General features: G+C 44.1%; 1 protein-coding gene across 1 annotated transcript; it reads left to right on the top strand.

The window, feature by feature from the left end:
* The first annotated feature begins 2044 nt into the window (after window positions 1–2044).
* larp4ab (La ribonucleoprotein 4Ab) lies at window positions 2045–12851 on the top strand. The gene is made up of 16 exons (XM_060867283.1): window positions 2045–2271; window positions 3298–3439; window positions 3569–3679; window positions 5220–5289; window positions 5482–5618; window positions 5716–5819; window positions 5938–6048; window positions 6178–6231; window positions 6714–6917; window positions 7482–7582; window positions 8428–8598; window positions 9047–9095; window positions 9179–9334; window positions 9478–9584; window positions 10117–10243; window positions 10391–12851. Exons 1-16 carry the CDS (start codon window positions 2254–2256, stop codon window positions 10754–10756), a joined length of 2028 nt encoding a protein of 675 aa, XP_060723266.1. The 5' UTR covers window positions 2045–2253; the 3' UTR covers window positions 10757–12851.
* The last annotated feature ends 213 nt before the right edge of the window (window positions 12852–13064 follow it).

The raw sequence follows: 13064 nt of genomic DNA, 5'->3' as shown, positions 1-13064 counted from the left end.
ATGTTTATAATAACCCGGGTTAGGATTGTGTATGTTTATAATAACCCAGGTTAGGATTGTGTATGTTTATAATAACCCAGGTTAGGATTGTGTATGTTTATAATAACCCAGGTTAGGATTGTGTATGTTTATAATAACCCGGGTTAGGATTGTATATGTTTATAATAACCCATGGTTAGGATTGTGTATGTTTATAATAACCCGGGTTAGGATTGTGTATGTTTATAATAACCTAGGTTAGGATTGTGTATGTTTATAATAACCCAGGTTAGGATTGTGTATGTTTATAATAACCCAGGTTAGGATTGTGTATGTTTATAATAACCCAGGTTAGGATTGTGTATGTTTATAATAACCCATGGTTAGGATTGTGTATGTTTATAATAACCCGGGTTAGGATTGTGTATGTTTATAATAACCTAGGTTAGGATTGTGTATGTTTATAATAACCCAGGTTAGGATTGTGTATGTTTATAATAACCCAGGTTAGGATTGTGTATGTTTATAATAACCCAGGTTAGGATTGTGTATGTTTATAATAACCCAGGTTAGGATTGTGTTGTCTGTGTCATGACCACAGCTGAAAGCGCGCGTGAGCCGGTTGCTATGCAGCATGCTGCATGGTGTAGTCAGGAGCAGTGTGCGCATGCGCAGGTGGCGCTGCGTGTGTCGGGACGCTGGTGGAACAAGTGTTCCTCTTCGAGCTGGAGGCTGGATGGAGAAACAGCAGCGCAGCGCAGGGAGAAGTCGGTTCAGAACACACGGTTCGGGTGGTTTCGGTTCTCTCCTCAGTCCGCTGTGTGTGTGTGTAATCTGAGTAGAGACTCTGCGGCACAGAGGGAGGAGACACGCCGGGCACAGAGCACTAAAGCCGGCTGATGAGCTCAGGGAGTGTCGCTGAGGCCCAGGAGCAGGAGGTCCAGGAGCAGGAGGTCCAGGAGCAGGAGGTCCAGGAGCAGGAGGTCCAGGAGCAGGAGGTCCAGTCCCAGTCAGCATCCAAACGAAACGTGGAGACGGAGGAACAGGAGGAGATCATGGTGAGTCCATGGGGACAGACCCACGGAGCTCATACACCACCCTCAGTGCTGATAACTCCAATAACTGCTTTTGACAGATAACTTTACACAATCACTGTGAGAGATCACACACACACACACACACACACACACATAAACACACTCACACACACACACACACACACACACATATGTCTGATGTGATATTTGTACGATTTTTTTGTTTGTTTGTTGTGTTTTTCTGTTTTAATGACCTAATGGAAAGCACATTGGTCGACAGAAGTTGTTATTAATTGTGCTATATAAATAAATAGTCATTGTCACAAACACACACACAGACACACATACACAGAGACACACACACATACACACACACAGACACAAACACACACATAGAGACACACACACACACAGTTTCTGTGGATACAATAAGAATAACAATAATAAGAATATCACATTTCGTATGAAGGAAACCAAAATGTAATAACTAATAATTATTATTATAGCCATCTGTGTATTACACACACACACACACATCTGTAAATTACTTCTATATCACCACTTTATTTAACTCATTTAAATCTTGTACAAACTTTATATCCTGCACTTGCTGCTATTGCACTCTGGTTAGACCTCAACTGCATTTCGTTGCCTTGTACTTGTACATGTGTAATGACAATAAAGTTGAATCGAATCTAATCTAATCTAATTATAATAACAACAAGAATAGTTATTTATTTATGTATTAATTTATTTTTATTGTTTTGGTGCATAAAACCATATCAAGTAAAGTCACTTTTACTGTCACATCACCACAGCAGTGTGTGTGTGTGTGTGTGTGTGTGTGTGTAAAACCGGATTCGTTTCCTTTCTCACCACGTGCTTAGTCTCGTTTCCGGTTAAATCATCGGACATGGCTGACGGCCAATCGGAACGCGTCTTTTGCGTGACGTAGCCTCCTCTCAGAGCTAATCGTCATTGAGAAGGAGGGGCGGAAGCGTGTGAGCTGAGTGCTGATTGGCGCGCGCGTTGTCCAATCAGAGGCGCGCAACCACCACACCGGTACTTGGCCTGTGTGTGCGCGAGGACTCCCGGTGCTGAACTTTATCCCCGTGCGCTGCTTTAAATTGACCTTCTTTTCATTTTAAGCCGTAAACGCGTTAAAAACCTGGAGTTATATCTCTGTCGGGGGAACCGAGCAGGAGCTTTGTGACCGGGGAAAGTAAAGTAACGCATCATGCTGCTGTTTGTGGAGGTGAGTTTATGGGTTTAGTCTCGAGGCCGCGACCTTACATTTAAACTCAATAAATTAATAAATAAGGAAATAATCTTCATATAAAAACATCTAAAGTCTCTCAGATCATCAACACTGCAACTTTATCTACATAATGAGTGTGAAAGTTTTAAATCCGTCGATTTTAAGCGTTTATTATAAGTGCAGAATTAAAAGCGGCCACGTGACAGAGGTGAAGCTAACGGGGCTAACTGAGGAGCAGCATGGCACGAGCGTAGTGTGCGCGTGCGTGTGTGACTGAGGTGAAGCTAACGGGGCTAACTGAGGAGCAGCATGGCACGTGCGCGGTGCTCACTAATTTAGTTTTAAATTAGTGATTTATAGCTGAAAAGTTTCTGTATAAAAACTCAAAGGGAAAAGTGCATTTATCATTAACACTAATTACACTATCATTATCACTGTAAACTAACACAGTTAATGTGTGTACAGTGTGTGTGTACTGTGTGTGTGTATACACAGTATACACAGTATGTGTGTGAACACTGTATACACACACACACCACTTTATACCAATAGAATTATAATAATAATTTAAGTCCTTCAGTAAACTCAAGGTCACTTTTAGGAGTCCTGATGAATAAACTAGAAAAAGAATCACTAAAAATTTCCTTAAAATCATAAAATAGAGATTTTTAGAATTTAAAGAAAGAATTTATGATTAAAATATGTGGATTTTATTAATAAAATAAAGGTGACCATGAGAGGACATGCACACGTCTCTCCCATGTGCACACGTACACATGTGTTTGTGCTCAAGGTTAATCAGATTAACAGTGTTGGATCCTATTTTAAACTGTGTGTGAGTGTGTGTGTGTGTGTGTGTGTGTACACACACGTACATGCTATCAGTGTCTATCCCAACCCACAAGTGTACAGAATAGGTCACGTGTCTGTTAAACTGGGCTGTGACTGGCTAAGATGACAACATAGTGGAGAGTTACACTGTGTGTGTGTGTGTGTGTGTGTGTGTGTGTGTGTGTTTTTAAGGTAACCACAAAGGGAACAAGTCTGAATCCTAACGCCAAAGTGTGGCAGGAAGCGTCAGCAACCTTCTCCCAGAATGCCGAGGAGGCCACAGGGGCTCTAGGTTGGGCTCAGGAAGACTTCACCCCCTCTGAACCCCCGGAGGGTAACACACACTTTAACACCTTACTGAAGTGTATAAATGTGAAAACATCAGCTGATGACAGTAAATATATTTATATAAAAATGAAGGGTGTAGATGATGACGACACACTGCTGTACTTTTATTTTACAGGAGGTAAAGAATACACTGCTGTGTACGGACACTCTGAGCTTCATGCTGTGGAAGCTGACCTGCTAAACTCTATAGACTCTACAGAACCAGAGTACAGCACATATGAACCGGGTCAGTGTTCAACACACACACACACACACACACACCTCTCACTGCTCACACATGCATGCATGCACCCCTTTCTCTTACACACACACACACACACACACACCTCTTTCTCTCTCTCACACACACACACCTCTCTCTCTCACACACACACACACACACACACACACACCCCCCTCTCTCTCACACACACACCCCTCTCTCTCACACACACACACACCCCTCTCTCTCTCACACACACACACACACACCCCTCTCTCTCTCACACACACACACCCCTCTCTCTCACACACACACACACACACACCCCTCTCTCACACACACACACACACACACCCCTCTCTCACACACACACACACACACACCCCTCTCTCTCACACACACACACACACACCCCTCTCTCTCACACACACACACACCTCTCTCTCTCACACACACACACACACCTCTCTCTCTCACACACACACACACACCTCTCTCTCTCACACACACACACACACCTCTCTCTCTCACACACACACACACACCTCTCTCTCACACACACACACACACACCTCTCTCTCTCACACACACACACACACCTCTCTCTCTCACACACACACACACCTCTCTCACACACACACACACACCTCTCTCTCACACACACACACACACACCTCTCTCTCTCTCACACACACACACACACCTCTCTCTCACACACACACACACCCCTCTCTCTCTCACACACACACACCCCTCTCTCACACACACACACACACACACCCCTCTCTCACACACACACACCTCTCTCTCACACACACACACACCTCTCTCTCTCACACACACACACACACCTCTCTCTCTCACACACACACACACACACACCTCTCTCTCTCTCACACACACACACACACCTCTCTCTCTCACACACACACACACACCTCTCTCTCTCACACACACACACACCCCTCTCTCTCTCACACACACACACACACCCCTCTCTCACACACACACACACACCCCTCTCTCACACACACACCCCTCTCTCACACACACACACCTCTCTCTCTCTCTCACACACACACACACCTCTCTCTCTCTCTCACACACACACACCTCTCTCTCTCTCTCACACACACACACCTCTCTCTCTCTCTCTCACACACACACACCTCTCTCTCTCTCACACACACACACCTCTCTCTCTCTCACACACACACACCTCTCTCTCTCTCACACACACACACCTCTCTCTCTCTCACACACACACACCTCTCTCTCTCTCACACACACACACCTCTCTCTCTCTCACACACACACACCTCTCCCTCTCTCTCTCACACACACACACACACCTCTCCCTCTCTCTCTCTCTCACACCCACACCTCTCTCTCTCTCTCTCTCACACACACACACCTCTCTCTCTCTCTCACACACACACACCTCTCTCTCTCTCTCTCACACACACACACACCTCTCTCTCTCTCACACACCTCTCTCTCTCTCTCACACACACACCTCTTACACAGTGCAGATGTACATTAAATGTAACATTTGTGTGTGTAGTGGAGGAAGAGATGTCTGAGGAAAGTCTGAGGGAGTCCCTTAAGAAACAGCTGGAGTTCTGCTTCTCACGGTAATTGTCACATTCTCACACACAAAGGGTTAAAGTGGCAGTGTTAGTTAGTATTTTTACTGAAACATTTAACTAAAACAGAGAAAAAAAATTTATTTGAAAAGAAAAATATTTGTGTCTTTGTTACTTGTACAGTTTATGTAAAAAAACAAATGCACATTGGATTTTGTGTGTGTGTGTGTGTGTGTGTAGAGAGAACCTGTCGAAGGACCTGTACCTGATCTCTCAGATGGACAGTGACCAGTTCATTCCCATCTGGACCATCGCTAACATGGAGGGTGTTAAACTTCTGACCTCTGACCTGGACCTGATCGTGGAGGTGCTGAAAGGTTTGGACACGTGACTCACTTCTCTAGTGACTCTACTTTAATTTCCTTTAGATTAAAACAACGTCCGTTCACATGTTCTGTTCCTCTTACCTCACAGCATCTCCCATGGTCCAGGTGGACGAGAAAGGTGAGAAGGTCCGGCCCAATCACAAGCGTTGTATCATCATCCTGAGAGAGGTTCCTGAGAGCACACCTGTGGAGGTGAGCGCATATGACACAAAATGGCATGGTGTGTTGGTCATGTTTGTTTAGGTGTCGCATCATGTGAGGTGTGTGTTGATGTATTGTTTGTGTGTGTGTGTGTCTCTTCTTCTCTCAGGAGGTTGAGGCTCTGTTTAAGAGTGAGAAGTGTCCTCAAGTCATCAGTGTGGAATTTGCTCACAATAACAACTGGTACATCACCTTCCAATCGGATACTGATGCTCAGCAGGTACGCACACACACACACACACACACACACACGGTCTGACACACAGTCACACACACACACAGACACACAAACCTGGAGCAGTAACTGTTGTCTGTCTGTTTAACTCCTCTCTTCCCGTTCTCTTCACAGGCGTATAGATATTTACGTGAAGAAGTGAAAACCTTTCAAGAGAAACCCATAATGGTGAGTTTTACTCTTGTCTTGTGTGCAGTTTTAAGGTTACTTTAAGACGTTTACTGTCTCTCTCTCACACACACACACACACACACACACACAGCTGCAGAACCGGTTCTTAATAATGGCTCTGAATTCCAGTGTAAAGTTCATCATGCAGTTGTAGCTTTGACAAACTGACTGCGTCTCCTGAGGTTCACCTCCATAAACAGTGTGTGTGTAACACTGTCTTCTCCCCCAGTGATGATCAGTATCGCGCTTGGAAGGATCCAGAACCGCTGCTGTAGAGATTTCTTTCTTTCTCACCTCTCCTACTTTTCTCTCATCACTTCTCATATTCTTCTCTTTCTCCCTGTTTTCTCTCAGTTCAGTGTGTTTTGCCCTAATGACCGTGAGATTATGAGATCTGAGGGGGATCAGGACGTGTTCACGAATAAAACGCTGTCAGTTCTTGTGTAATATTTACATAACACTTATTTCTTTTTATTTAGGCTCGTATTAAGGCTATAAACACCTTCTTTGCTAAGAACGGCTACAGGGCCGCGGACTCTGCCGTCTACACGGGAGGTGCTCAGTCTCAGTACTCGTCTCCACTCTACCTGCAGCAGGTGTTCCAGCCTCAGCAGTATCCACTCTACAGCCTCCTCCCTCCCTCCTGGAGCCCGTCACCTACACCGTACTTCGAAACACCGCTGGTGAGGAAATGTGTGAGCCAGATATTGTCATGGTAACTGCAGTGGGTGATAACACTGGCACTGTTACACAGTTAGATGAGCCACATTGTTTTTTACTAACTATTACATCATGGAATTAAGACAGAGTTGGTAATGATTGAAAAGGATGACATACTACACTCAAACAAATTAATTCTTTTTCAAACATCTGAACAAAAGTGTGTGTGTCTGTGTGTGTCTGTGTGTGTCTGTGTGTGTCTGTGTGTGTCTGTGTGTGTCTGTGTGTGTCTGTGTGTGTCTGTGTGTGTCTGTGTGTGTCTGTGTGTGTCTGTGTGTGTCTGTGTGTGTCTGTGTGTGTCTGTGTGTGTGTCTGTCTGTCTGTCTGTGTGTGTCTGTGTGTCTGTGTGTGTGTGTGTCTGTCTGTGTGTGTGTCTGTCTGTCTGTGTGTGTCTGTCTGTCTGTCTGTGTGTGTTCCTCTCCTCCATCTCTGTCCCTGTGAGTGGTGTGATTATGAGCTCTGATTATGGCGTCTGTACTTCAGAGCTTTATTTCATCTTATTCTCTGTGACTGTGTTTCTCCTGCAGGCTCCATTTCCCAACGGAACCTTTAACAGTTTCAGTGGTGCAGGAAGTTTCAAGCGCGGCTCGTCTCCCGTCAGCGTCACTCGCAACTTCCACCGCACCCGGTACGAACTTCACTAACTGTTATTACACACAATGTAGCTGTTAATAAACAGATCATTTAATAATAATAGTGATCAGTAGTTCAAGCCTGGTCTAAAGAGAGTAAATCAGATCTGTTCAGACATCCTGTTTCCTTTACATTATATCTGACCGGTTGGTGCCCGTTTTTGGTAGAGAACATTAACGTACATTACGGTGACCCACGAGGTTGTGCTTCATGCCTGTTCCACATGTACTCCACCATCATGATGTGCTGACGTTGGAGTTCTAGGGAAAGGTTCTAATATACAGGAAACACTTTAGGGAATAAAAGAGTCAATAAAAATCGTGCTGTAGGGGGAAAAGGTTTAAAACCATATTAGTGTATTAACATTGTAGACAATGTGTCACTGAGTCAATATTAAATATTTGGAAAATATTATTTTGGGAGTAAAAACTGACTCCAGGACAAAAGTGCATGGAGATTTACATTTACAGAAATATAGAATTAGTGTCTTCACCAGACTTCACCAGTGTGATCTTTGTTCATAAAGTTTAATCGCTGACTCTTATTTGGTTTTCACTGTTTTGCTCTGGTTGCCGTGGTGATGTAAATGTTTTACCACCGAGTCGGTAAGACCTTGTTAAATGGCAGCATGTTGGGAGAGTTTGTTATAACCCGAGCACTATATAAACCTGTAGTGTGACGTCAGTCGCTGCACAGTTGTGTAGGATAAACGCCTCAGTTTTGTGCCACATGTCCTGTTCTGTCTGCTGATGAGATTCTCTTTCTGAAATGTGTGAAGGTTTTTTTGTTTGTCTGGTTTGAAGCCTATAGGTAATTATTGGTCGTTATGTTTGTTCGTAGGAGCCACATGAAATCGTCGTCTCGTGCCGAAGCCCCTCAGACAGACGGGTTCTCGGGTCACAGCACACAGAACCCACAGACTCCCAGTGCACATTCTGACCCCAGCACCTCAGACTCACCCTCGTCCCCCAGCGAGAATGGACTCGTTGACCCGAGCGGCAGCAGGATCAGGTCAGTCCTCTCTCACTCTCTGACACACACACACACACAGTACAAATGTAAACATAAATGTCCAGGAATGTTGTCTGGGGAAAAGAAGGTCCTGAAAACTTGTTCTGTAAAAAAGCATTAGGACTGATCTGGGAACAGTTTACATATCCGTTAGTAACGTCCTGAGGGGAAAACGTACATGTGATTGTGACTGACTCGGTGATGAGAGAACAAAGCGCATAGAGGGAACTCCAGGAGTTGGGAGAGTGGCTTTTTCTTTCTTTTCTTTTTATCTTTATCCTTCTCTTCTATTCTCTTCCCTTATTCTCTCTCTTCTCTAAGCCTCTCCCTCTTCTGTCCCAATGAGCGGTAAGATTATGAGATCTGAGGGTCAGTCACACAGTACAGTTACACACAATTAACACTTCCTTTAGCCTTCAGCTTAATGAAGTGTGTGTGTGTGTTTAAGGAGAGGAAGCTACCGTGGCCTGAGGCGCAGGAGAGAAGACGAGCGAACGGTACTTCATATGAACCCTTCCTCATTTTTATACTTGTTTAATTTCATTAATTTTTTATTAAGGTTTTTTCCCTCCCTTTACAGAGGCCACTCCCACCCACTGAGACCAAAACCCCACCTCCCAAATTTGATCTGGCTGCTTCGAACTTCCCTCCTCTGCCAGGGGGTGTGGTCACGTTCACAGAGAACGTTCTGGAGAATCGCATGGCTGATGTAGTGAAGGGTCTGAACAGAGACAAGGTAGAGACAAGTCTTGTATTACAATAATCATTCACTGTTACACAGCTGCTGTTATAGAGCACTTATCGCCTTCTGACCAATCACAATCCAGAACACAACACAGGTGAATAAACATCGTGATTGTGATTATTATATTAATGCAGGTGGATTGCAGTAAACAGGAAATTATTAAAGATTCTCAAGATGTTGAGGAAGTCCCATCTTCTCCTGTTCCTACCACGCCCACACCCCAGGACATGCCCAGTTCCAGGTCTGTGCGCCTGTCCGTCTGTGTGCCTCTGCCTGTCCGTCTGTGTGCGCCTGTCCGAGTCTCTGTCTGTCCGCGTGCGCCTGTCCGAGTCTCTGTCTGTCCGCGTGCGCCTGTCTGTCTCTGTCTGTCCGCGTGCGCCTGTCCGAGTCTCTGTCTGTCCGCGTGCGCCTGTCCGAGTCTCTGTCTGTCCGCGTGCGCCTGTCTGTCTCTGTCTGTCCGCGTGCGCCTGTCCGAGTCTCTGTCTGTCCGCGTGTGCCTCTCTGTCTCTGTCTGTCCGCGTGCGCCTGTCCGAGTCTCTGTCTCTGTCTGTCCGAGTCTCTGTCTCTGTCTGTCCGCGTGCGCCTGTCTGTCTCTGTCTGTCCGCGTGCGCCTGTCTGTCTCTGTCTGTCCGCGTGCGCCTGTCTGTCTCTGTCTGTCCGCGTGCGCCTGTCTGTCTCTGTCTGTCCGCGTGCGCTCGTCAATCCAAATTTACAGGACGTATGCAAGTGAACAGAAACCATTTCTGCAGCTCATTGGTTCTGTCTTTGTTCAGTGTTTCAGTTCAGGTGCAGAGCCCAGACACTGCACCGGTCCTCAGTCTTTCTCCAATCACTGCTGCTGCTCAGTCTGACTCCACCCCCAGTCCCACAGACCCCACTCTCTCCAGCACACCTGTACAGGTCTGATTGGTTGGCTTCAATTTTTTTTGTTTCTACTCATAGCCTGTTAAACAGTAAATCTTAATCAGTGGTTAGTGGATCAGAAATAAAGGGGTGTGGCTTATTTTCATTAACCTAATCTCTTTACATTATCGTCATGAATTCCAGGAGCCTCGGAAACTAAGCTATGCTGAGGTGTGTCAGAAACCCCGCAAAGACCCGCTGCCTGCACCTGCACCCTGCGTGAGCCCCACTCCAGACCCCGCCCAAACTCCACCCATCGTCAACCAGCCGCTCCGTGAGCTAAGAGTGAACAAAGCGAATTCGCCGACGAGCCGTCCTGCTGAGAAGGTGTGTGATGGAAGACCTCCACGTGAGCAGTACCGAAGCGGCAGCCCAGGGAAGGGTGCAGGGTTTAAGCTCCGGGAGCAGCAGAGACGGCCCCCTCAGGGACGACGCTCCTCCCCTCACCCAGGATACAACAACAGACGCAGTGGGAAAGAACAGAATATCCCACCCAGATTGCCGAAGTGATGCATACGGGACATTTTACATGTTTTACACCATCATGTAAATATCTAATGTAAAGAGTTTAATTCTATAGAATCTATACAAATATAAACCTGCACTACGTCTGGGACGATCAGGCGGCCAAAGCGTCACAGTATGAGCCATTCACATGCAAACAAATAAGGAAAATGAAGAATTGACACGTCTGGAGCTGTAATGGCAAAAAAAAACAATCGTGGATGGTAACTGGTTTATAACATCTCATAATGAGACACTAAGCTTTAAAGCATTTCTCTTTAATGTACTGTTCATTAAAAATGAGCTCCCGACATCGACACCGTTAAATGTTGTAGCACTTGCGATTTGTTGCTATGGCGATAAGGAAGACGCCTGAAAAAACGACAGTGAATACGGTTCACCGCGAGGATAAGGACATGATCCTGTTGGCTGAAACTTTCACTTTGTAGTTTTAATTAAGTGAATTTTGACTTATGGAACACGAACCAATAGGAAACGATGATTGTTTAGTTGATTTGAGGAAAAAACTGCTCTGTTTATTACTGAGTAAATAACAGCAATTAACTTTTTTGTAACTGTTACCAACTTCTGTTATTAGAGGTCTGTGTTGGAACTGTGTTAATCTCCTGCGTAAGACGTTCATGTGTTTGGAAGCTCGTCGATCTTTAAGTAAAGATAAAGCACGGTTTTAGATAAAAGGTCGGCGAGTGATTACAGAAGTGTGACGCAGGCGAATTATTTATTAGTTCCAGATGTGTGCGAGGGACCTCGGAGAATAAAAAAACTGAGCACTTAGATTTCTCCTCTCAGTTCTCCATCACGATGTTTACAATCGTGTTTTAAAACCACTTCAATTATATTTTTATTTAATGCTTAAATTACAACAATAGTGTGTATAATGAGGATTTATCAGTGTCAGTGTCATGTGAGAACATCACTCAGTGCCGGTAACGAGACAACTGCTGTCTCCTGTGGGTGTGGCCTGCTGTCTCCTGTGGGTGTGGCCTGTCCAACACCGGGGGTTTAAAGATAACTAGAAGTTTCTGAAGATAAATAGTTAAACCCAGATTAAATCAGTGTGGAAGTCAATTGTCTGTGGTTTTCTTTTGTTTGTTTTTTATAAAATTTTATATCCATATATACAGATGTTAATGGTGCATCATTATGAGGTAATATTGTGACTAGCTTGTGGTAGTTAAATGCTCTCCTGTCATCCTGCGCTTGTCTTTGTTAAACTCCATAATCTGATGTCTCATAACATTTCACGTGAGATCGTCTGAACCTGTTTTTAATGTGTACAAAATGTGTATAATTCTTGGAGTGTGCGTTTGATTTACAGGGAAATCGTTCATGTGGTGATTCTGTATGAATTTCTGAACCATTTTGTCCATGATTCTGATTCAGAGTTGATTTGTGTTCCTTATATTTACTCTAGTCATCATGGTACATGTTTAAACTGTGTGTGTTGAGAGTCCTGAAGTGATCGGGTATTCGTTTCATCTGTGTGAACTTTAAACGGCACAAAACTCAGACCAAAGTCTAACTAGCAGAGAGACAATCTCAGGAAACGCTTTTAACTTCGATTCCCCGTGACCTCTGACCCTCATTGTTAAGTGCTTGATGTTGAACTGATGAATCACGATCAGAAGTGTTTGTTGCTCAGACTTCCTGAAGACGATCATCCTCAAACTTCTGCTTTTTGCCTCTTTTTTTGTTTAGTGTTTGTATTTATTTGTATGTTGTTGTGTGTGTGTTTTATTCCTCTCAGTGGTAGATGTTGTGCCACTAAATAAGGTTTTGTTTTATTAATGAAACTAATGTGGACTGATGAGCGGTTTGTGGTGTAAATCTAAACACTTTGTTTTTGATTTCAGGTATTTAGTCTTTATGAATTTAAGAGTTTTCTAGTAGCAGGATTGCTAGAATAAGTGTTGTCTTTTTTCCCCCTCTTGTTCTTTTTCCCCTCTCCTCCTATGTTGTGTTTTTCTCGGAAGGTTAATAGTCAACACCTTGAGTAAAGTGTGCTGAACACATTGTAAAGATCTACAGAGATGTTTAAAATGATGAAGCATAAAAAAAAGAATAAATGATATGAGCGGCACTTGATTTGTGTTGTGTTTTTTATTCCTTCTCGTTCTGTAGATCTTCTGTTGGTCATCTATCACATTTTTAATTTCAGCAGCAATGTGGTTTAACTCCCAGCTCTGATCTCATAACAAATACATTATTTTATGACACGTGTCTTGATATTTCTCTTATTTTTATTATATTAAAATGTTTGTTACATACAAAATATTTTCTTACATTTTTATAG

Source organism: Tachysurus vachellii, chromosome 4 (genome assembly GCF_030014155.1).
Source record: "Tachysurus vachellii isolate PV-2020 chromosome 4, HZAU_Pvac_v1, whole genome shotgun sequence".
Classification (NCBI taxonomy): Eukaryota; Metazoa; Chordata; class Actinopteri; order Siluriformes; family Bagridae; genus Tachysurus; species Tachysurus vachellii.
This window is presented reverse-complemented; position numbering and strand designations above follow the sequence as displayed.